Source organism: Pelophylax lessonae, assembly GCF_965119305.1.
Source record: "Pelophylax lessonae genome assembly, chromosome: 6".
In the NCBI taxonomy this organism is placed as follows: domain Eukaryota; kingdom Metazoa; phylum Chordata; class Amphibia; order Anura; family Ranidae; genus Pelophylax; species Pelophylax lessonae.
In genome coordinates this window covers 47,253,020-47,278,656 of record NC_138773.1, presented here as the reverse complement: position 1 = coordinate 47,278,656, position 25,637 = coordinate 47,253,020, and the positions used below count along the sequence as shown (strand labels likewise).

The following is a 25,637-nucleotide window of genomic DNA, read 5'->3' as shown; positions in this document are numbered from 1 at the left end:
AGGAAAGGGGGGGATGAGTGAGTGTGCCCCCCCCTCCTGAACCATACAAGGTAACATGCCCTCAACATGGGAGGGTGCTTTGGAGCAGGGAGGCTCCCCTTCATCAAAGCAATTTGTCTTTGTTGATAGAGATAAGGCCTGTTCTCCACAACTTTGGCTGGTGGTTGTGTGGGTCTGCGGGCAGGGGGCTTATCAGAATCTGGAAGGGCCTGGTATGAATTGGGGGGGAACCTCACGTCATTTTTTTTCCCCGTAATTCTTCAATGCAGTTATTTTCTTTACATTCAGCTGTCAATGGGGAAGCCCGCTGACAGCTGATGACTCATCAGTTGTTAAGGACGCGGCATCCGCCCCCTCCTTAACAGTCATGGCAGTTACTGGTTGTTAAAGTGGCTGCCCACTTCTTAACAACCAATCAAAATCAAATACATTCCTTAAATATTAAATGCCTAGACCACTACTTAATTACTGCATGCATTTACAGTATTTATTTCTTTCTATTTGTGAATTCACTTAAAGACCACATAATGCAATAGTAAATTTACATTTTCAGGATTCTATGTGGTATTTGGGAAAACACTTAAATACCGTATCCGATATGATTTTATGAATAGAGCTAAATTTCCCAATTTTATTATGTCAGAGTTCATTTATAAGTAGTTTATATTTCCTAATCTCTGTATTTCATCTTATTTCCAGTTAGTCTACCTGCGCAGGTTTGAGCATTTGCGGACATTAAACCTGGAAGGGAATCCAATGTGTGCGGACGAAAATCATAAATTGTTTGTTGCTGCTCACCTCCCAAACCTGGTGTATCTGAACTTCAGGCTTCTAGATGAGAATATAGTAAGATGGAATTTGTACATGCCATTTATGTTTTAATGCGTGCCAATTACAAATACTGCTTTTCCTCTATTTTTGTGTTTTACAAAACACGGCCAATATGATGTACTGGTATTGCTCCAATTTGTATTTTACAAAACATGGTTGAACTGGATGGACTTGTGTCTTTTTTCAACCAGATTAACTATGTAACTATGGCCAATATGACGTACTGGTATTCCTCCATTTAGTATTTTGGAAACATAGCCAATATGACGTACTGGTATGCCTACATTTTGTTTTTCAGAGACATGGTCAATGTGACGTAGCGGTATTTTTTTTCATTTTATATTTTAGAAGCCTGATATGACATGCTGGTATTCCTCCATTTTGCATTTTAAAGACATGGCCAATGCGATGTACTGGTATTCCTCCATTTAATATTTTAGAGACATGGCCATTGTGACATACCGGTATTCCTTCATCAATGTAATGTATTTCTCCATTTTGTATTTTAGAAACATGGCCAATATGACATACTGGCTTTCCTCCATTTTGTATTTCGGAGGCGTGGTCAATGTGGAATACCAATATTCCTTAATTTTGTATTTTAGAGACATGGTCAATGTGGCGTACCAGTTATACTTCATTTTGTACTTTAGAGACGTGGCCAGTGCAATGTACTGGTATGCCTCCATTTTGGAATTTACAAACCTGGCTAATATGACATAGATACTGGTATTTCTCATGCAGACACAATGGACCAATTCATCCACACAAACTCAGCTCCCTCTGCTCCCATACCAGCCGTAACACCAAAGCTAAGCCTTATCTGATTCTCTCCCAGCAGTAACTCAGAAGCTCAATTCACCTTCTTTTAGTCACTGCTGGCAGGGGAGAACAAGAAGATCTGAGCTGCCAATTATTGCCTGGGAGTGAGAAGCAGGGTGAGATGAGCTTCTGAATCACTGCTGAGAGGAGGGGAGTGAGAGGAGCTGAGCTGAAGAGAATCAACTGATTGAGAATGAATTGCTGCACAGTGCTTGCAGCTACATAGGTCGGTGAGGGCTTGTTTTAAAGCTCATTTATTGCTTGTTAAGGATATGTAAATATTTGAATATATATTGCTGGCCTGGCTACAGGTTCACTTTAAAGTCACTGTGATATCCCAGAATTCATCCATTATGTACTTTAGAGAGACATAGCCAATGTGAAGTACCAGTACTCCATTGAGGAAATAAATCATAATGAGACTTTGGAGAGAGTGAAGAGGGAAAAAGAAGAACAGAATCAGCAAGAGCTGGAAAAGCACAAGGTAGATCCTGAATATTATTCGCTAGTGTTTATCACCTGTCCTCATAGACATGCTTTCATTTGATGATTCTCTACTAAAAACATAGCTGCTAATTTGTTGGTTGCCATGAGCAGTAGATATTTTCTGTGTTCTGAAGTGTTATACCTTGTAAAAGTGTATCTGTCACTGATGTATGATGTTTACATTAAGGCCGCCTACGTGGAATACCTGAACGGCCCCTTTCTGTTCGAGGCCATGTATGCAGAGGATGTCGATGGAACTCGGCTTTCTACACTTCCTGGTGTGGATGAACTAGTGGACTCATATCCTTCTATCCTCCTTGTATCAAACTAGGAGAGATGTTACCTCTAGAAACTATTTTTGAATCACTGACATGTGTTATGATAGTATTTTAAACCTAACTGATTGCTTAGTGCTGTAAGCCATTATGAAGACCATTGTGTCTATAGCAACGGTGTTCTGCCTTATTGACACCATGGCCTATGCATTCTTCCAAAACCTTCCATGCCCCAAAAAGTAAAAAAAAGATTATATTTAGTCAATGCAAAGTATGTATTGTAAATGCTGGGAAGCTCTGGATAGGGCTGGGTGTCACTGTGGGGGTATTAGGGTTCTGAAGGGGGGATAGGGGACTTGGCAGCAGACTTGGTTGCCCTGTAGGGGATGAGGTTTCTGGAGGGGGCTGAAGGAAATTATGGGAATGGGTTATCTCATCCCCATAGTTTTCTCCACTGTTGGGTGCTGAAGGAGCAGAGGGGAGGCAGTATGGGACACTGTTGGAGGTTGGTGGCACTATGGGGGGCTTAAGGCTCTGCAGTAGGCTGGGGCAGCGATCTCCAACCTTTTTGGCACCAGGGACCAGTTTCATGGAAGCAAATTTTCCCAGGACCCAGGGGTTGGGGTGGTGGGGTTGGGGTTGTGGGGGATGGGTTGGGGGATGGCATATTTACGGAGTCTGTCCTCAGTGCCCCTAATGTTTACAGTGCCCCGTTACAGTACAGTCCCCTTTATATTACAGTGCCCCTAGCAATCACAGCCTCCTCCATCACAGTACCCCTGCAGTCTGCCCCCCCCCTCCTTTCCACTCTAACATCACACTTCCCCATTCCAAGCTCTGCATTCCCTGCACAAGACCTTTGGCAGGGCAGAGGCTGTTATCAGTCCCTGTGTTCTTTTTTGGCTCCTCTGCCCATCCGATGATGTCATCCTATCAGCAGAGTAGGGGGCAGGAAGTGCTCTCTATTCCAATCTACAGCATCTCCCACTGATTGGCCTGCAAAGAGTCCTGACCTCAACCCGATAGAACACCTTTTTGATGAATTAGAGCGGAGACTGCGAACCAGGCCATCTTGTCCACATCAGTGCCTGACCTCACAAATGCCCTTCTGGAAGAATGGTCAAACATTCCCATTGACACTCTCCTAAACCTTGTGGACAGCCTTCCCAGAAGAGTTGAAGCTGTTATAGCTGCAAAGGGTGGGCCAACTCAATATTGAACTCTTTGGACTAAGACTGGGATGCCATTAAAGTTCATGTGCGTGTAAAGGCAGGCGTCCCAATACTTTTGGTAATAAAGTGTGTTAAAAGATAAATAAGTATGATGCAGTCAGTCAATAGCATTAACACCGCAGATTATGTTTTTTTTTGGAGTCCCCATGTAAAACAATTGATCCTGCCAGTAGATCTATTTTTTATCAGTTTTTTTTCTGAGGGTGTAAACCTTGTTCGTTCTGCAGTGAAATTGCACAGCAGTGTTGTCACCTGGGGGTCAGGGTAATCGTGGATGGACATGTATTTATAATAGTTTTTAAGAAATCAACATACAAATTAAAGTCTTTTTCCAGCAAATATTTTTTTAATACGTTACAGCAGTTTTATTTTCTGTTTTGAAAGAGGTTTAAAACCATACAATGAAAACCTGACCGATGTTAGCACCCCCAGCAGTGTTATATGGTTTCTCCCAATGTCTACAACTTTTAATAGATACCTTGGCATGTTAGGACCCATTCACACCACGTATTAGGTAAAAGCGGTCCATTCATTTCTGACCACATTAATATTAATTTTAATACATCTGTTGTTCCTTAACACTGACCCCACATACAGGACGAAGTGTACGGAGGTCTGTCAGGCTATATTTGATTATGGCCTCAAGCACCATGAGAAAAGGGAAGCTGAAATGACCATCTTTGATGAATGTCTGCAGGAGGCTGTGACCGAAAACCAGGAGACTGGAGCCACGAAAATTCATGAGTTTCAGACAAAGAACAACGAGGTACGGCTTACTAGAGTGTATGTAACAGAACCGCGACCCACACTGTGCTTGTGGACTTCCATCAGTATACGGCTTCCTTCAGTCTTGAACGTAGATATCAAATATTGCAGCCGCCCCCATACAAAGATAGCCGACAACTTAGCTTGCACTGAAACCTTCTCCTTTATTGAACAACGCACGCAGTTTATATATAGCATGGACATCCCCCTCCTGAACAGATTACCACACACAGGTCAGGGGTTGCCTGATTACATTATCATATGCAGATGAAATTGTATACAGAAATAGAATTAACCTGAACTAATTATCTAGTCAGAAACAATATGTGAGTTCATTAACAATTAACAATGGGACAGACAGGCTTAACAGAATACACATCACACCTCAATACACAGACAATAGGAAAAAACCACCATGACAGACTGTCTGTCTGTGACATTGAAGTACAATGCACATTATCATAAGGGTAAACACAGAACCCATTTAAAGCAATCTAAACCATATTCTCAGTGTCCATTAAGTATCTGTCTTTCACGCCCACCGACGGTGAGTGTATATTTGGGGAGTGCCATTGCTAATGGTAATGGATCTGTGATCTCAGAATAATGTCTTTTAGCAGTTTTACTATTTATACAGGGCAGTAGTCACTGTGGTGCACAGCTAGAACATGCTGATTTTCTCACAGGCCCCACAATAAATGGTTGTCTGCTTGGTGGCAAAAAAACAAACAAAAAAAAAAAAACATGCTGATCCTCATTCATTCAAAGTGCCAGTTCACATTGGTGCGATGCAGGAACCCAGGCAATCCACTGCGAGTTCCCGCATCGCCACCGACTCGCAGGCAGTTCACACTGCCATATGCAAACTGCTGGGAGTGTCAATACAAAGTTACCGACGCCCCCAGATTAGTTCGCCTATTGCCGTGCGAACTTTCAGTTCTGACAGGAATCGGATCGCATAGGTGTGAACACCCATGCGATCCAATTCTGGTGTGGACTAAAAAAAGGGTCCTGCGCGAATGCGATGTAAATTCAGCCATGCAATCTGTAGATTTCACAACAACTAGAAATAGCAGTAAACTATTTAATAATAATAAATAAATACATATAATAATAACAATATACTAACTATTAAAACTTACCTCTTAATGTAACTTGTGCTTGTTTTGTTTTGCTCAGATACTTAATTCTGGGTCAAACTTCAGATAAGCAGCATGCAGGGGGGGAGGGGGGCAGCAGAGCAACGCTCAGGAGATTCAGGAGGGAACAGTATAGGGGGCAGGAGAGCACAGCATAGTACAGGGGGCAGGAGAGCATAGCACTGTACGGGGGGGGTGGGGGGCAGGAGAGCAAAGTACAGGATGGGAGGCAGAGGGAACAGTACAGGGAAGCCAGGAGAGCACAGTACAGTACAGGGGGCAGGAGAGCATGGCACAGTACAGGGGGGCCAGGAGGAGAGCACAGCACAGTATGGGGGGGCAAGAGGGAACAGTATAGGGTGGGCCAAGTGAGCACAGTACATGTGGGCAGGAGAGCATAGCACAGTACGGGGTGCGGGGGCGAGGGGCCAGGAGAGCACAGTACATGGAGGCCAGGAGAGCACAGTACTGGGGGGGAGCGCGGAGGGAACAGTATAGGGGAGCCAGGAGAGCACAGCACAGTACAGGGGGCAGAAGAGCATAGCACAGTACAGGGGGGCCAGGAGAGCACAGTACTGGGGGGGAGCGCGGAGGGAACAGTATAGGGGAGCCAGGAGAGCACAGCACAGTACAGGGGGCAGAAGAGCATAGCACAGTACAGGGGGGCCAGGAGAGCACAGTACTGGGGGGGAGCGCGGAGGGAACAGTATAGGGGAGCCAGGAGAGCACAGTACAGGGGGCAGAAGAGCATAGCACAGTACAGGGGGGCCAGGGCGAGGAGAGCACTGCACAGTACAGGGGGGGTCAGGAGAGCACAGTACAGGGGGGGAGGGAACAGTACAGGGGGGCCAGGAGAGCACAGCTCAGTAGAGGGGGGAGGGAGGGAACAGTATAAAAGGGCAAAGAGGGAACAGTATAGGGGGCCAAGAGGGAACAGTATAGCTTAAGGGGGCCAGGAGGAAACTGGATGGCACAATACTGGGATCTGTATCAGTTTTCCTATGCAGAGTGGCTCAGGGAAGCTGCTGAATTATATCTCACGCACCCGCCTTCCTCTCCACTTCCTCCCAAGTGATGTCACACACAGGCACCTGGGATGGACAGGAGGGGAGGGCCGGCTGGGATTGGCATACAATACTGATGCAGGTTGAACCCTGGTTTAGAAATGCTGGTCAATGTGTATAGTTGTATAAATATTGTTCATAAAAAAAGATTAAGAATCTCCGTTGGAGGGGTGACAGGGTGGGACATCCTTATGATGCGTTTCTCTTGTAGTCCGCATCCCCACCCATCCATTGTCTACGTGTATGGCTGTATGAACATTATTCATAAAAGAGACTCAAAATTACGATATTGGCTGGTTCTATTCTGTTTGAGGGGTGGGCGACAGGATGGGAAATCTTCTTAACGCACTTCTCAGAACAAAATTTGGCTTCTTCAGTAGAGATATTGAGACTAAGTTATTCTGTGTGTTAAAAAGTATCTCTGGGGTGTGCATAGGGACACCGGGGAAATCAATAGGACACAGCCATCCACTACTGAGCTCCTGTGAGCGTAAATCAAATCTTGAGATCCCTGATGTTTTCTCGCACAGTACAAGGGTCCAATATGTATAAATATAGGAGAAAGAGCTTTATTCTTGTATAGGTTATTCAAGCGGCAGGGCAGTTGTCTTAACAATCTAGATAAACCATCTTTTTTGCTCATAGTATCGTATAGCGAGATTGCCTTGCCTCTCAAATACATAGCAGAGGAGAAAGAGATACTTGCTGTAGTAGAGAGCCCATCGGACCAGTCATTCACAATCCATTTTCCCCCAATAGGATCAGATTCTGCCTACACACGTGCTAAGATCTGAAAAGGGAAGGTGGGCATATAGGATTTACCACTCACCCTCCATGCAGCAGCCTGATTTCCTTGGTGTTCCTATGCTCGCCCCAGGTTCTACGCTCCAGCGCAAACCACGAACAATATAACTTAGTCTCAATGTCTCTCCTAAAGGAGTAGAATTGTGTTCTGAGAAACGCGTTGAGAGGATGTCCCACCCTGTCACCTCTTCAACAGTAGAATCATAAAATGTTGTAATTTTGAGTATTTTTTATGAATAATGTTTATACATGCATACAGGTAGACCATGAATGCTCAACCCGTGGCCCTCCAGCTGTTGCGACACTACAACTCCCATCATGCCTCTGCCTTTGGGAGTCATGCTTCTTTAACTGTCAGCCTTGCAATGCCTCATGGGACTTGTGGTCCCTCAACAGCTGGAGGGCCACAGGTTGAGCACGCCTGATAGACAATAGATGGGTGGGCATGTGGACAGCAAGAAGCGGAATTATGTTACGAAAAATAAGTTGAAAGAATATCCCACCCTCTGAGCCCTCCAACAGAGTAGAATCATAAAATGTTTTACCTTTGAGTCTGTTTTTAATGAATAATGTTCATACAGCCATACACATAGAGAAAAGATAGGTGGGGATGTGGACAACAAGCAGAGTTGTATAAAGTACTCGAAACCCATACTTGAGTAAAAGTACAAGTGCTCGATCAAAAAGTGAATTGAGTAGAAGTGGAAGTGCTCTATCAAAAAGTGACTTGAGTATAAGTGGAAGTGCTTGATCAAAAAGTGACTTGAGTAGAAGTACTAAAGTATTCAACATTTTTTGTACTTAAGTATTGCAAGTAGTTTTTTTTTTTAAATTTTGCTACTCAAGTAATGAAAGTAAAAGTACCAGTATTTTTGAAAAAAAAATTGCTACTCAAGTACTGAAAGTAAAAGTACAAGTACTGTGCTATGTAGTTATTAAAGAAAGAAGTCAAAAGTTTGAACATCATATTGTTTTTTATTATTTCAAATGCAGCTTTTATTTATACATACAGTAGCATTTATTTTCGTATGCGCTGATAATACACATGTTTTGAGCTTCATGAAACCTGCCATCTACTGTTCTGGCAGTGGTAATTTTTATAATTGTAACGAGTAACTATGCAGCACAAAAAAAATATATCGGAGTAGAAGTATTGAAATCATTGAAAAAATGTAGTGAAGTAAAAGTGGAAGTAGGAGAAAAAAAATTCTACTCCAGGAAAGTACAGATACCGCCTTTCGGTACTTAAGTACAGTAGTGAAGTAGTTCTACTTAGTTACCATACATCTCTGACAACAAGAGCTTTAACTGAAACTTTTCAGTACTTGTACATTTGTTGTATGCACAAACATTTTATATATATATATATATATATATATATATTTTTTTTTTTTTTATATATCAATTAAAGCATTGATAATTTTATAATAATATGTTTGAATCTGAAACCTTAAAAGTTCACCTATGTTCAATTATACAATTATGTTATGAGATCAGACTAATTGAATATAATTTGCTATGACTTTTATTTAGGAATGATCAAATTCCCCAAAAATTTTTTTTTTTCATTTGACATGCACATTCACAATTTTCCTGAAAAGATCAAAATAAAAAATGTTTCTATGATGTCCTGTATGTCTCTCTAGCTGTTTGATGAGCTCTCGCAGGTCACAGACCAGCAGATCGTAGATGCTAAATCATTGCAGTATAGTCAGGACATTGCCCAACTCATGGACTCCCTACTGATGCTGGAGCTGCAGCTGGTGGACCAACTGGAGGTAAGTCCATGTCTAACAGTGTTTAGTCCCACAGACTGCTAAGGAATCATTGTCATCCTGTCCTTTCTAAAGGGGCCCTGTAATGGTTTTTGGTCAAATTTGTTTAAAGTATAGGTAAACCCTAACAATGAATTTCTCCAACGTGCCCCCATTTGGTCTGTTTTATTTAACGCTAAAAATGTTTTGTTATATCTGTTTAAAAAAAGCGCAAAAAATGTATAAATGTATAAAAAGAAATGTTGATTTTGGGTACACTTCCAGTGTTCGCTCAAAGATCCCTTTTAGTTCTTATCATGGACTAATTATTAGCCTTCATCCTGCAGCAAATGAGGAGGTCTCAGCTTAGCAAAAGACATTTGGCTTGGGTTGACACCACTCTGTTCACCAAAAGTCTGTTGTCAGCCCACAACAGGGCTTAAAAAGAGAATTCCAGATGTACTTTCACTTGGGCCAAGCTGGCGAAAACAAATTATTTCCATGCCCGAACGGTCTGGCGTTAGCTACATCCGTGTTTCTCAACCAGGGTGCCATGAGTATGGAATCCAGTTTGCCCTGGATTAGCGTCATGAGTTGCCATGGTGAAGGCGAGCTGGTGACCAGCACTACAACAACCAATGGAGCTCTAGGACCAGGACGCATACCATCATTTATTGCTATGATGGTGGCAGCCGGCCTGCCCGCACCATGACAATGCATGACACTGATCCTGAGCAGGCAGCATGCAAGACTACCCCCCAAAATTCAAGGGAAAATGTATGTCAACCTCCTCCAGACCCATAGTTGCCAACATTTAAAAAAAATTTCCGGGGACACTTTACAGCACAGCTATCAATTACCACACCCACTTCCCTGAAGCTCCGCCCACTCTGCATAATTAATCTCGCCTATTTATCAGATTATAGAGTCTACTCAATATAGAGAGATTTACAGGAGATTATAAAAGGGAATTTCAAACTTAAGGCCACAGTAGCAGAGTTGGAATAAGTCTCCCCTTCAGCTGCGCTACTTCTGCGTAACATTTATGGGCAGCCTGATTAACAGGCACTTCCAGGGACAATATAAATTACCTGGGACAGGCTCCTATTTGCAGGGACTGTCCCTGGAAAAAAGGGAGAGTTGGCAAGTATGCAGATCGGCTTTACCTCCCACCCTCTGCCATGCTGCTGGAGTCAAAAGCTAAATCTCTGATGTGAAGAGGGACTGTGTGTTTGTGGGGCTGTCTGATGGGGAGACTATGTGATTAGGGGACTCTGATGGGGGACTGTCTGATTAGGTGGCTTGTGCTGGGGGAGTGGACTGTGTAATTAGGGGGCTCTGTGATGTGGGACTGTCTGATTAGGGGGCCTATGATGGGGGAGTGGCCTGTGTGACAGGGGGACTTTGTATGGGTAGACTGTGTGATTGGGGGCACTGTGATTGGGGAATGGACTGTGTGACCTGGGGGGGGGGGGGACTCTGTTTGGTTGACTGTGTAATTAGGGGGCACTGTGATGGGGGAATAGATTGTGTGATTAGGGGGCTCTGTATGGGTAGACTGTGTGATTTGAAAAATGGATTGTGTGATTGATTAAGGGGATCTGTTTGGGTAGACTGTGTGATTAGGGGCCACTGTGATTAGGGAATAAATTGTGTGATTGGGGGGCTCATTATGGGTAGACTGTGTGTTTAGGGGCACTGTGATTGGGGAATGGATCGTGTGATTTGGGGGCTCTGTATGGGTAGACTATGTGTTTAGGGGCACTGATTGGAGAATGGACTGTGTGATTGGGGGGGGGGGCTCTGTATGGGTAGACTGTGTGATTAGGGGGCACTGTGATGGGGGTGTGGACTGTGCGACGGGGGGGGGGGGGCTGTGTATGGGTAGACTGTTGTATTAAGGGGGGCACTGTGATGGGGGTGTGGACTGTGTGACTGGGGGGCGGCGCTGAATGGGTAGAGTGTATTATTAGGGGGGCTCTGTATGGGTAGATTGTATGATTGGCTGGGCTCTGTATGGATGGACTGTGTGATTAGGGGTCACTGTAAATGGGGGGGGGGGGGGTACTGTAAGATTGTGGAAGTCTGTGATGGATGGAGGTGACTGTGTGATTGGGGGGCTCTGTATGGGTAGACTGTGTGATTAAGGGGCACTGTGATGAAGGTGTGGACTGTGTGACTGGGGGGGGGGGGGTTGCTGTATGGGTAGACTGTGTGATTAGGGGTCCCTGTATGGGTAGATTGTGCGAATGGGGGGCTCTGTATGGTTGAACTGTGTAGGGGTCACTGAAATGGGGGTTGGGGGGGGGACTGTAAGATTGTGGGTGTCAGTGATGGATGGAGGCGGACTGTATGATTGGGGTCTTTGATAGATAATGGTGGACTGTGTGATGGGGGGGGGGGGCTCTGTATAGGTAGGTTGTGTGATTAGGGGGTACTCTGATGGGGGGACTTTGTGATTGAGGGGTTAATTGATGGATGGGGGCAGGCTGTATGATTAGGGACACAGTGATGTGGGAACTGTGTGATTGAGAGGTTTTGTGATGGGGGGGGGGGGGGGGTGCGTGATGTGAAGGGGCTTACCTTTCCTTAAATAGTTTGTGTGGCCCAAGCTGGTCCAAACAAATTATTCCCATGCCAGAACAATTTTGTCTATTGCGGCAGTCCTGGTGGCCAGGGCATCTAGCTTGGAAACAATTTGTTTAATGAATTATTTAAAGTGAAAGTAAATCTGGAATTCTCTTTTAAGAGCTGAATGCATTTCTGGCAAATGAACAGGTAGTTCTGAACATTTGGGGTCTTTAAAGGGATTAAACAAAGGGAAATGTGCATGTATTGTATATTTGTACTGTATATTTGTTTCTGCCTTGACATACACTTTAATAACCTGCACATATTTTCTCTGCACGCAGGAGATCATTAAGGAATATGAAAGGAATATCTCTGAACTGGTGTCAACTTTTCTGGAAACTGTGCAAAGTCTATATCCTTTTCCCTGACGTCTTGTAAACCAAGCCAGCAGATAGTATATAGCGATCTTCTTCTTTTCTCTGTATTTTTATTGTCTGCTTAGAATCTTTTTAAAAATGTATTTAAAAATATAGTGCTCTCCGTGTTTGCATAAGGTACCGGTCTCCATCCCCTGATGAAGTCAAGTGATTTGATGACACAACGCATTCGGTGTAGCCGGTGAAGTCAGGCTGCAAACCCGGAAGCCTGTGGTTATCTACTTTGTTGGAGGTTTTCAATATTGTTTACCTGGATACTGATGTGCACCAGTGTCAGTGCACAATATACACCATAATACCAAAAGTATTGGGACGCCTGCCTTTAAATGCACATGAACTTTACTGGCATCCCAGTTCTTAGTTTGCAGGGTTCAATTATAAGTTAGCCCACCCTTTGCAGCTATAACAGCTTCAACTGTTCTGGGAAGGCTGTCCACAAGGTTTAGCAGTGTGCCTTTGGGAATGTTTGACCGTTCTTCCAGAAGCATATTTGTGAGGTCAGGTACTGATGTTGGAGAGAAGACCTGGCTCGCAGTCTCCGTTCAAATTCATCCCAAAGGTGTACTATCGGGTTGAGGTCAGGACTCTGTGCAGGCCAGGGAAGTCCCTCCACCCCAAACTCGCTCATCCATGTCTTTAGTTGGGAGCATGAAATTGTCCAAAAAATATCTTGGTATGCTGATGCCTTAAGGGTTTCTTTAACTGGTACTAAGGGGCCAAGCGCAACCCCTGAAAAACAACCCCACATCATAATCCCCCCTCCACCAAATGATTGGACCTGTGCACAAAGCAAGGTCCATAAAGACATTGAGGAGCGAGTTTGGGGTGGAGGAACTTGACTGACCTGCACAGAGTCCTAACCTAAACCCGATAGAACACATTTTGGATGAATTAGAGCGGAGTCTGCAAGCCAGACCTACTCATCCAACATCAGTGCCTGACCTCACAAAATGCGCTTCTGGAATAATGGTCCAACATTCCCATAGACACACTCCTAAACCTTGTGGACAGCCTTCCCAGAAGAGTTAGAAACATAGAAACATAGAATGTGTCGGCAGATAAGAACCATTTGGCCCATCTAGTCTGCCCAATATATCTGAATCCTATGAATAGTCCCTGGCCCTATCTTATATGAAGGATAGCCTTATGCCTATCCCATGCATGCTTAAACTCCTTCACAGTTGAAGCTGTTATAGCTGCAAAGAGTGGGACAACTCAATATTGAACCCTACGGACTAACACTGGGATACCATTAAAGTTCATAGGCAGGCGTCCCAATACTTTTGGCAATATAGTGTAAGTGTGGTATAAGACATTTCACAGCGAGCACTATATATTCTTTTATCATTTGAGTGAATCTTACACATTCACTGCATGATTACTGAGGATGGAGTTAGATTTAGAATACCAAGAAAGTGGAGAAAAGCAGAACAACCATGGCTTAGGAGACCGCACTTTAAGGGGCAAGCACATGAGACCTGATATTGGGTCAGTTATTAAGGTGAGAGCATATGCATGCTGTTGAAGGGATTTATGCCCAGGGTGAAAGGAGGAATATAAATGCAGCAACAAGTTGGAATTATCTGGCATCACTGTCATTGAATGAACATGATATCAAGAATTTGAATGACTGAAATATCACATGGACACTTGGGACTTTCCTTTTATTTTAATATTCATTTTATTATTAATTTATTTACATCTTTTAAGTATACTTGTGGGAACAGAAGAGGTGTGAGCAGCATTAGTGACTGCCACTAGTCTAATTTCTTTATTACTTTTGGGTGGATTGACCTTTTAAACAATGGAACAATCAGATTAAAGCAAGTGGGCTCCTTTAAACTCCACAATGATTTAACAGTTCAGTGACTTGTGTTGTCTAGAGTTTTTCTTTAACTCTTACATTTACAATGGCTCAGATCAGAGATTTGGAGAATCACCACCATGAAAAGCTCCTGGAATTGTCTATTAGCATGCTGGAGAGAGTACTGAAGGGGGAGATGGATGAAGACATGACTGATGAGCTTCGAGCAGTAAGTATTATAGCACACTCCTGAAACTGTTCACTAACTAATGTCCTTGGAGACCTTTAGATTAAAGACAGGTTATAACCTTTGCTAGGTTTTGTGTTGCCATTTGTGTCCCTTTGGGGAGATTTTATTTTTTACATCCTGTCCCATAGCCAAGACAGGAAGGGAGAAGAAATTACTCTAAATCAGCCTTTTTCAACCTTTTCAACACAGAGGAGCCTTTGGAATAACTTTCAGTCTCAGGGAACCCCTGCCAAATATGACTATACACACAACTCATGATATGTACTTTAGTGTGTGTGATACATTCATGTGATAAGATAACCCTAAATTTGGCATTATCTTTGATTTACATTGATAATGTTCACCAGGACAAATAGAGAGAGTGAATCTCCATTACATGGATAAAATCAGCAATAAAAACCTGACAGGGGCTCTAATCCCTCTCCACATTATCTTAAACTGAAAAAAAAAGTTTTGCCATCAGTGATGGGGAAATTGCTTTTTTCCATTTTTCCTTATTAAAGATGTCTCACAATATCCAGGTTACCTTAGCTGACTTCATGCCAAAGGAATGTCATTACAAATTGACCAAGTCCTTAAAGGTTATGTTGCTTGCAGTAGGAGTTTACTATTTCCTTACACAAGTCCTATATACTACAGTAATAACTGGGAATATTCAGTCTCATCTCAGAACTTGCCATCATGCATGCATCTGTGATCATCTGTGCCACGCCGCGAAAGCGAGCAGGACTCCGTGGCAAAATAGCATCTTTAGTTAAGCATTCTTGTAAAAATTTTCTAATATTATTACATTTGTTATCTGTGTCTGTCATTACTTTATTAAATGTTTACTTATAAGTATTTGTGTGATCTCTCTTTGCCCATCTCAAATACAACCCCAAAAACGTGAACTATCACGTAACCGTGATAAAATAATCAGTTATGCTTTAACACTGCATATTTTTCACCCTCTGCTGGCAGCTATTTGTGGACAAAGACACTATCGTCAATGCAGTCGGTGCCTCTCATGACATACACCTGCTGAAGATCGATAATCGAGAAGATGAACTGGTCACCCATATCAATAATTGGGCCACCAACATCATACAGAAAGTAAGACTAGAAATCATGGCTTTGTTTTAGCAAAAAGTCAATGCAACCAAAAGTGAAATTTACCTTTGGGGCTGACACAAGAACTTTAAATCATCCACCAGCCTGATATTTTTCTGCTGATGAGACCAGGTTGCTTAGAGTTCCCACTAGTTTCTTAAACACTATAAGGCCAAATGTTTGAGGACACCAAACAATATAAACAATGTGGGCATGACACAGATTTTGAAACTGCTCCCACTAGAAACGGAGAAGCTGACCAGGATTTGCAGCAGCTGGGCAGATGGTAGTGAAAGCCATAGCATGGAGACACAGAGGACTTGGCTGGCTGCTTTCTTAATGACAGTAGGGAGTCCTAAGAAGGGCCGAGGATCAGAGTCTCTGACATTGCCTAGGCTTCATCAGAATTCCTGAAGGTGGAGATGTTGCAGGCGGTGGCCAGGTTGCGGTCTTCTGACTCACTTGAGCAGGCCACAACCAAGAGCTGGTGAGATTCTCTTGCAGCACAGGGGTAGTGCGTTCACAGGAAAACATGAAAAAAAAATGAGAATACACTGAAATACAGGGAAGAACCACAGGCAGGGAATACAGGTGAAGATTACAAGGGATTCACAGACAAACAGAGAAACAGACTGGAGCAGATAAAGAGGAACTAGCTAAAGTGCAGAGGGAAATGAGAGATAGGACATAGGAAGGAATGTACAGGATACCTTGGGTAGGAAACAGCCAATGTAACACGAGGGGCTCAGGCCTAGGTTACACAAGGCTGAATAGAATAAAGGATACACAAGAGAAATACTATAGAACAGGGGTCTCTAAACCTTCTAAAGAAAGGGCCAGTTTACTGTCCTTCAGACTTTAGGGGGGATAGACTTTGCCCAGTGAGAGTAAAAAATGCCCAGTCTTTGGTTTTAGGGGGAGTAACAGTTGGTGTCAGTGGGGAGGAACTGTGCCCCATTTTTGTTGTCCGTGGAAGGAATTATGCCCCATTGTTGTTGTCAGTGGAAGGAATAGTGCCCCATTGTTGGGGTCAGTGGCAGGAATTATGCCCCACTATTGGTGTCAGTGACCAGAATAAAGCCTCAAGGGCCAGATAAAGGCAAGCTAAGGGCCACAGTTTGGAGACCACTGCTACGCACTAATATTAGCAAAACTAAAACGAACCAATGGGGTAGTCAAAGGGAAAAATGCCCATTATATTTGTGGTCAGTAGGAAGAATGCAACCCTTACAGTGGTGGTCAGAATGCCACCCTTAGGGCCACTGCTCAAGGAACCCCTAGTAACCTCTGAAGCAGTGGCGGCTGGTGTTCCCTCAGTCGGGGGGGGGGGGTGGCGGGCTGCAGACGGACCCCCCCAATCACTCCAGTCTGCACCACCATATCCCCCCGTTCCAGTTTACTTACCTTGCGGGACTGACAGGCAGCGGTGGCTTCCCCCTCAGTCTCCATGTTCCCTTTCATGGGCCGTCTCCTCCCTCCTTCTTGGCCAATAGGATGCCTTCTCCTTTCGGCCAATCGGGAAACAGGTCTCAGGACCTGCTTCCTAATTGGCCGGGAAGAGAATCAGTGTGGCAATAGCGAATATTAATTCGCTATTGTCACAAAACTAGTTGCTTTTTTGAAGCCTATTAGAGCCTCTGACTCTAATGTGCTTAAAAAAAAAAATCCCTAATTGGAATCCATGCATCCGGCACCCTGCATGTAGATTAGGGGGCCAGACGCATTGATGGGGGGCGGCGCCCCTGTGCCCCCGATGGACGGGCCGCCACTGCTCTGAAGGAACCTTTGGGTTCCATGTAACCCTGGCTGAGAAAGGCTGCTATAAAGTATCACTTGAGCTGACAGTTTTGAGTCTGCTGACACCACATCCAGGATGATGGTGTGAGCAGCAATCTTAGGGCTTTTGCATGTCTACAAAAGAGGCTTTTATGCGTAAATATTATGCATAAAAAAACCATCATATTTGCATATAACCTTATTGTAGGGTTTTTGAATGTTAACGGATAATGGCAGTCATTGCCATTCCTACCAACTGTGTGCTTTCATGTTTGGACAGGTTCACAGAGAAGAACAACAAAGAAATCGTAAACGGGTTGCAGAGATCAACATGTACATTGATCACCTGCGGGACGAACTTGACAACCTTGATGTCCATGAACAGATATAACTGCCGCATAACTGAGCCCAGCTAACAGACTTTCAATATGTTCATATGGTTATCCACAGATTCATCTCTGCTATGTTGTATTGAAAATAAGGGGTGAGGGGTGGACTGGGGTGTATTTTTTATTATTTTTATTCTTCATCTCTGGCCAGGAGACAAAAGGTAGATGAGCCCTCATAGAACTCTATATGGCTGTAATGTTCCAGGAGAGTGAGACTTGCGGTGCAGAATGTCATCAAACATTGGAGGCTATATAAGTTTGCATTTTTGGAGGGGGAGGGTGGATTCGTTTAGGTCAGGGCAAACGTACAAAAAGAATAGGTGCACTTTTTGGAAAACTACTTCAGTAAATTATTTATTTATTGTAATTAAAAAATGCCTTTCGTCTCAATATGCCACTGTTGTGATTTTCTTTTTAAAGTGCCAGTAATGTTTTTTTTGTTGTGAAATATTTCAAGCAGAACTTTAGCCAAATATAACAAGATTCAAGTAAATAAAACCTATAAAGATAAAAAATTTCTAAGTTAAAGGCTTCATTCACACAGGGCGTATCAATGCTTTTGCCTGTGTGAGGCCGTGGGGTAGATTTCCTAAGACTGAAGTGCAAAATCTGGTGCAGCTCTGCATAGAAACCAATCAGCTTCCAGGTTTTTTTGTGAAAGCTTAAGTCCGCTTCACATATATGCGATGATAGACATTGCACGTGATTCGGAGCGCACTGCTCTGCAAATCACATGCGATGTCTGTGTCTGTACAAATTGTATGGCTGAATTTGCATTGAATTTGGACACAACTCGCACAGGACCCTTTTTTGGGTCTGCACCAGAATCGGATCACATGGGTGTTCACACCTATGCGATCCGATTTATGGCCGAACTGACAGTTCGCACTGCGATATGCGAACTGATCTGGGGGTGTCGTTAACTTTGTATTGACACCCCCAGCGATTTGCATATGGCAGTGTGAACTGCCTGCAAATTGAATGCAATGTGGGAACCTGCAGTGGATTTGCAGGGTTCCTGCATGGTATATGTGTGAACCATGGAACAAGCTGAAGTTAGAAGCTGATTGCCTACCATGCACAGCTGCACCAGATTTTGCACTCTCCAGTTTTAGTAAATCAACCTCCATGTTTGCCTGCACAGGGATGCACAGGTGTTGTGTGCATTCCTCTGAAAGCAGTCCCATTGCTGTCAATTGGGATGAAGCGGCTGCACAGACACAGCTGTTACTCCCAATTTGACATCTGTGTGGGTACAGGTGCCTGTCCTCAACCTCACACAGTGTGCATTCAGGCCGTGCACCCGAACCTGCATTGATGTCAGATTGGGAGCAGTGTCTGTGTCCGTGCATCCGCTCTGTCCCAATAGACATCAATGGGACAGCTGTATGGGGAACACCTGTACATCTCCATGCGGGTAATCATGTCCTCACACAGGGCATATCAATGTCCACACCAACAAGGCCTAAAACTTAAAATCTTTTTTATGAATGTAAAATAAACATATGCATTGTATACAAAAGTGTCTATATTGCTATCTGTTAAAGTCCCATATACTAAGATAAAAAATAGCTGAGACCAATGTGTGCTCATCCTCCCATTTATGGGGTGATCCTCTAACTGTCAGAGCACTGCTTGTGGGAAAGACCACTGAAAGGAAAGATATATATGAGGTCTTTCCCACAAGAAGCGCTCCTCCCTATAAGGCCCCTTTCACACAGGGAGTCCATTCAGATCCGCCTGTCAGTTTTTTTGGCGGATCTGAACGGATGCCCCATGCATCTCTATGGGGCATCGGATGTCAGCGGAGACATGTCTGCTGACATCTGATCCGTCAAATATGGATGGATGGAAACCCTATTTTTCATCCGTCCAGCGGATCGGATCTGATGGGATCGGATTAGAACAGACATACAGTCCGTTCTCATCCGATTCCCCCATAGAGAACAGCGGGACCTGACAGCTGTGTCTCCACACACACAGTGGGGAGACACAGCTGCCATCCGCCTGCTCAGTAGAGGATCAGTGGATCGTTCCCCGCTGAGATAAACGGAGTCCGCCTGATGGACTGGACTGTGTGAAAGGGGCCTCAGGGTTTTTTGATATCCCTGTTTCTTCAATATTGGTCTATTATCTAAATTCTATTCACTTCCTAGAAAATTTGCTTCTGTGAGTTTTTTCCGGATCGAAAAAGCTGCCATCTCTAAACATTCCACAAGATGGCGACATTTCATGCCCACAAAGTACTCTAGGATGCACACAACAAAATCCTTTAATCACCCAGTATGGCCATTATCAAGGCACTCGTGTAGGGAAGCTGTGACCCTGAGAAACATCAGTGAATAAAGACTTGGATTATTTTGCTTTTTCAAATACCTGTGAGTGTCTGGAGCGTCAAGTTTACTTCTATATATATATATATATATATATATATATATATATATATATATATATATATATACAGGGCTTTTTTTCTCAGAGAATAGGTACGGGAACTGTCACCTTCTAAGTCACTTTTCGTCTTTGCCCCCTACCCACCTTTGAGCAGGGTCCCTAGGTTTCACCCCCTACCCACCTTCCAGTACAGCCCCTTTTAGAGAATGCAGAACAAAGTATCATTTTGTGTTACTAAGTATTTTGTATGGAATTTGATAGACCCTAGCAACAGTATACCCCCCTCCAGCAACAATAGACCCACCTGCAGCAATAGACCCCCCACAACAAAATACCACCCTAGCAACAATAGACCCCCGTCAGCAACAACAGATCTCCCAGTAGCTAGCATCAATAGACCCTCCAACAGCAAGCAACAATAAAACTCTCCCAGAAACAATTTACCCCCTAGCAACATAAGACCCGTACCAGCCACAATAGACATACCTGGCAACAGTAGACTTCTACACAAAGATAGATCCCCACCAGCGACAATAGATCCCCCAGCAGCCAGCATCGATAGACCTTCAGGCACACCCCAGCACTCCTTGCTATAAAATACATTCAGAGCTGGAGGTGCTGGAACTGCGTTCCCCCGCGTTCCTGCTGAAAAAAAGCCCCATATATATATATATATATATACACTATATTACCAAAAGTATTGGGACAACTGCCCTTATTTATTTTTTGTAAAGCAGATCTTTAATGGGGGGGGGGGGGGTTGTAGAAAAAAAACTGTACTGAGCGAGCCAACACAAGTTTACTAAACTGCTGTAGACGGATTAAAAAAAATTTATGATGTCAACAAAACCAGGGCACGAATCACTGTCCTCTCCTAAGTAAGTACAATTCTGGGAGGAGTTTTAATTTTATCTGTGAATATTACAACTGTTTATCCATCTCTGCAAACGCTATTTTCTCTAAAAATTTTGGAGTGAAAAAGGTGAGCTCAACAAACCGCATCTCTGAAGAAACCCAACAATGCAAATACAATTTTATTATGTCCACATATGCTTCAAAGCAACGGGACGGCGCAGACGCCTGCCTTTACACACACGTGAACTTTAATTACATCCCAGCTGTCTGACATATACACTGTGCTGTGCATTGTATACTCACCAGCTGTCTGACATGTACTCTGTGCTGTGCATTGTATACTCACCAGCTGTCTGACATGTACTCTGTGCTGTGCATTGTATACTCACCAGCTGTCTGACATATACACTGTGCTGTGCATTGTATGCTCACCAGCTGTCTGACATATACACTGTGCTGTGCATTGTATACTCACCAGCTGTCTGACATATACACTGTGCTGTGCATTGTATACTCACCAGCTGTCTGACATATACACTGTGCTGTGCATTGTATGCTCACCATCCGTCTGACATATACACTGTGCTGTGCATTGTATGCTCACCAGCTGTCTGACATATATACTGTGCTGTGCATTGTATGCTCACCAGCTGTCTGACATATACACTGTGCTGTGCATTGTATACTCACCAGCTGTCTGACATATACACTGTGCTGTGCATTGTATACTCACCAGCTTTCTGACATATACACTGTGCTGTACATTGTATACTCACCAGCTGTCTGACATATACACTGTGCTGTGCATTGTATACTCACCAGCTTTCTGACATATACACTGTGCTGTGCATTGTATGCTCACCAGCTGTCTGACATATACACTGTGCTGTGCATTGTATGCTCACCAGCTGTCTGACATATACACTGTGCTGTGCATTGTATACTTACCAGCTGTCTGACATATACACTGTGCTGTGCATTGTATACTCACCAGCTTTCTGACATATACACTGTGCTGTGCATTGTATGCTCACCAGCTGTCTGACATATACACTGTGCTGTGCATTGTATGCTCACCAGCTGTCTGACATATACACTGTGCTGTGCATTGTATACTTACCATCTGTCTGACATATACACTGTGCTGTGCATTGTATGCTCACCATCTGTCTGACATGTACACTGTGCTGTGCATTGTATGCTCACCATCTGTCTGACATATACACTGTGCTGTGCATTGTATGCTCACCAGCTGTCTGACATATACACTGTGCTGTGCATTGTATGCTCACCAGCTGTCTGACATATACACTGTGCTGTGCATTGTATACTCACCAGCTTTCTGACATATATACTGTGCTGTGCATTGTATGCTCACCAGCTGTCTGACATATACACTGTGCTGTGCATTGTATGCTCACCAGCTGTCTGACATATACACTGTGCTGTGCATTGTATACTCACCAGCTGTCTGACATATACACTGTGCTGTGCATTGTATACTCACCAGCTTTCTGACATATACACTGTGCTGTGCATTGTATACTCACCAGCTGTCTGACATGTACACTGTGCTGTGCATTGTATGCTCACCATCCGTCTGACATATACACTGTGCTGTGCGTTGTATGCTCACCAGCTGTCTGACATATATACTGTGCTGTGCATTGTATGCTCACCAGCTGTCTGACATATACACTGTGCTGTGCATTGTATACTCACCAGCTTTCTGACATATACACTGTGCTGTGCATTGTATGCTCACCAGCTGTCTGACATATACACTGTGCTGTGCATTGTATGCTCACCAGCTGTCTGACATATACACTGTGCTGTGCATTGTATACTCACCAGCTTTCTGACATATACACTGTGCTGTGCATTGTATGCTCACCAGCTGTCTGACATATACACTGTGCTGTGCATTGTATGCTCACCAGCTGTCTGACATATACACTGTGCTGTGCATTGTATACTCACCAGCTTTCTGACATATATACTGTGCTGTGCATTGTATGCTCACCATCTGTCTGACATATACACTGTGCTGTGCATTGTATACTCACCAGCTGTCTGACATATACACTGTGCTGTGCATTGTATGCTCACCAGCTTTCTGACATATATACTGTGCTGTGCATTGTATGCTCACCATCTGTCTGACATATACACTGTGCTGTGCATTGTATACTCACCAGCTTTCTGACATATACACTGTGCTGTGCATTGTATACTCACCAGCTTTCTGACATATACATTGTGTTGTGCATTGTATGCTTGCCAGCTGTGTGACATATACACTGTGCTGTGCATTGTATACTCACCAGCTTTCTGACATATATACTGTGCTGTGCATTGTATGCTCACTATCTGTCTGACATATACACTGTGCTGTGAATTGTATACTCACCAGCTGTCTGATGTATACACTGTGCTGTGCATTGTATGCTTGCCAGCTGTCTGACATATAAACTGTGCTGTGCATTATATACTCATCAATTACTCAAATATGACTTTGGAGTCCCAAACACCAACCATTTTGCCATTAGGAAAGAAATATTTCTCTATTTTTGTACTGAACAAGCAAAATGCTCTGCTGATCTTTCCTCTTCCCAGAACGGAACGGGTTAACCTCAAAAATTGGAGTTTGTTCAGATGTAATCTAATTTGTGACAGCAAGGGATTCTGGGAGCCTGAGCCCTGACGAGCTCCACATGATGCTTAATGAAGTTATTGAATTATGGATTGATTTTAAATGACGATTTCGGCCCCTTGCAGTGAAGGTCTGTTCCATTCACACATTGAAGTCTCCACATGTGGTGGGTGCGTGGTCTCCTTCCACTCTAGAAGAGTCCATTCAGAGAGAGGCCATTACCCCATAGCATTACTAAGTTGGCTGTAGGGAATGATGGGATTTGCAGCTCCTCAACAGATGGAGACCTTCATATTCTTAAAGGGCAATTCCCTCTAGACCAACCTTTCTTAACCACTTTAGGACTGGAGGATTTTCCTGCTTTACGTCCAGGCCACTTTTTACAACTTGAAACTGCGCGACTTTAACTGACAATTGCGCGGTCATGCAATGCTGTACCCAAACAAAATTGACGTCCTTTTTTTCCCACAAACAGAGCTTTCTTTTGGTGGTATTTGATCACCTCTGCGCTTTTCATTTTTTGCGATATTAATAAAAAAAGAGCGACAATTTTTAAAAAATAACAATATTTTTCTACTTTGACAGTTAAAAAATATCCAATATATTCAATTTTTGCCATATATTTAGGCCAAAATGTATTTAGCTACATGTCTTTGACAAAAAAATTCACAATGAGCGTATTTTTAACCGCTTTAAGACCGGAAAATTTTACCCCATTCCTGACCAGGCCATATTTTGCGATTCGGCACTGAGTTATTTTAATGGCTAATTGCGCAGTCGTGCGACGCTGTACCCAAATTAAATTTATGTCCTTTTTTTCCCCACAAATAGAGCTTTCTTTTGGTGGTATTTGATCACTTGTGTGATTTTTAATTTTTGCGCTATAAACAAAAAAATAGTGACAATTTTGAAAAAATAACAATATTTTTCACATTTTTTTATAATTTGTTTTCTGCTACATATGTTTGGTAAAAAAAATCGCAATAAGCATATTGTGATTGGTTTGCGCAAAAGTTATCGCAGCTACTAACTACGGGAAAGCTTTATGTAATTTATGTCATTTTTATTGTTTTTTTTTTTTAACGAGTAATGGCGGCGATCTGCGATTTTTTTTGCGGGACTGCGACATTGCGGCGGATTTCCTCACTCGATCCCCGACGATCGGAGAAGAGCGGCGGTGATCGCCAGCTCTCCTCCCCTGGCCCGACTCCCACTATGTCTGAATACAGCCGCCCATAAGGGGAGGAGTCCAGCAACGTAGGTCTACGTCGCTGGACGGAATCGAGCCACTTTGCCGCAGTACGCTCCATGTGAGTGGTCGGCAAGTGGTTAAACTTATTACACCAAAGGGACCCCTAAAACAATTTTCAGGTTTCTTAAATCAAATGCCTCTTACATTGGTGGTCAGCAAATGCAACTCTAAGGCCCCATGAACACTGGGCAATAAATACATCACTTTTAGGAGCATTTTTTCCCTGCCTACAGGTATAAAAATGGATATTCCTAAAAAATGCATGTAAACGCCCCTAAATGCGTATTAGGCGCATTTAGTGCTTGGACATTAATTAATTATAATGGGCTGAATAACATTATCATGGCCAATGAAATTAATTAATGCCCAAGTGCTTGACATGCCTAAATGTATCTAAATACATTTACAAAAATGTGACACTGGACGTTTTTTTGACACTGCTTTTCTCTTGCCAGGAGAAAGGTGTTAAGGAGAACTGGGCAAACACCCAATGTACATAAAGCCTTAAGCTGGTGGTCAGTGGGAAGAACGCACTTTACATTGGTGATCATTGGGGGGAATGCTCCTTACACTAGTGGTCAGTGGCAAAAATGTTCCATACATTGGTGGTTAGTGGGGGGGAAGGCTCCTTACATTGGTGGTCAGTGGGAAAGTGGGAAAAATAATCCATACATTCGTGATCAGTGGGATGAATGCTCCTTACATTGGTGATCAGTGGGGAGAAGGCTCCTTACATTGGTGGTCAGTGGCAAAAATATTCCATACATTGGTGATCAGTGGCAAGAATGCTCCTTACATTGGTGGTCAGTGGGGGGGAAGGCTCCTTACATTGGTGGTCAGTGGGAAGAATGCTCCTTACACTGGTGGTCAGTGGGGGGAAGGCTCCTTACATTGGTGGTCAGTGGGGGGGGGGATGCTCCTTACACTGGTGGTCAGTGGCAAAAATATTCCATACATTGGTGATCAGTGGGAAGAGTGTCCCTTACATTGGTGGT

The 25,637-nt window shown here is 43.5% G+C and overlaps 1 protein-coding gene across 1 annotated transcript in view; it reads left to right on the top strand.

The window, feature by feature from the left end:
• Positions 1 to 17,551, top strand: part of DRC3 (dynein regulatory complex subunit 3) — a 30,278-nt gene extending 12,727 nt beyond the window's left edge. Inside the window, exons 5-13 of the mRNA XM_082260971.1 lie at positions 700 to 846; positions 2,018 to 2,137; positions 2,327 to 2,445; positions 4,244 to 4,412; positions 9,065 to 9,196; positions 12,085 to 12,144; positions 14,064 to 14,213; positions 15,195 to 15,326; positions 17,380 to 17,551. Coding sequence (XP_082117097.1) covers positions 700 to 846; positions 2,018 to 2,137; positions 2,327 to 2,445; positions 4,244 to 4,412; positions 9,065 to 9,196; positions 12,085 to 12,144; positions 14,064 to 14,213; positions 15,195 to 15,326; positions 17,380 to 17,490 — 1,140 coding nt within the window. The 3' untranslated portion in view covers positions 17,491 to 17,551. The remainder of the gene's footprint in view (positions 1 to 699; positions 847 to 2,017; positions 2,138 to 2,326; positions 2,446 to 4,243; positions 4,413 to 9,064; positions 9,197 to 12,084; positions 12,145 to 14,063; positions 14,214 to 15,194; positions 15,327 to 17,379) is intronic.
• Positions 17,552 to 25,637: the final 8,086 nt, after the last annotated feature.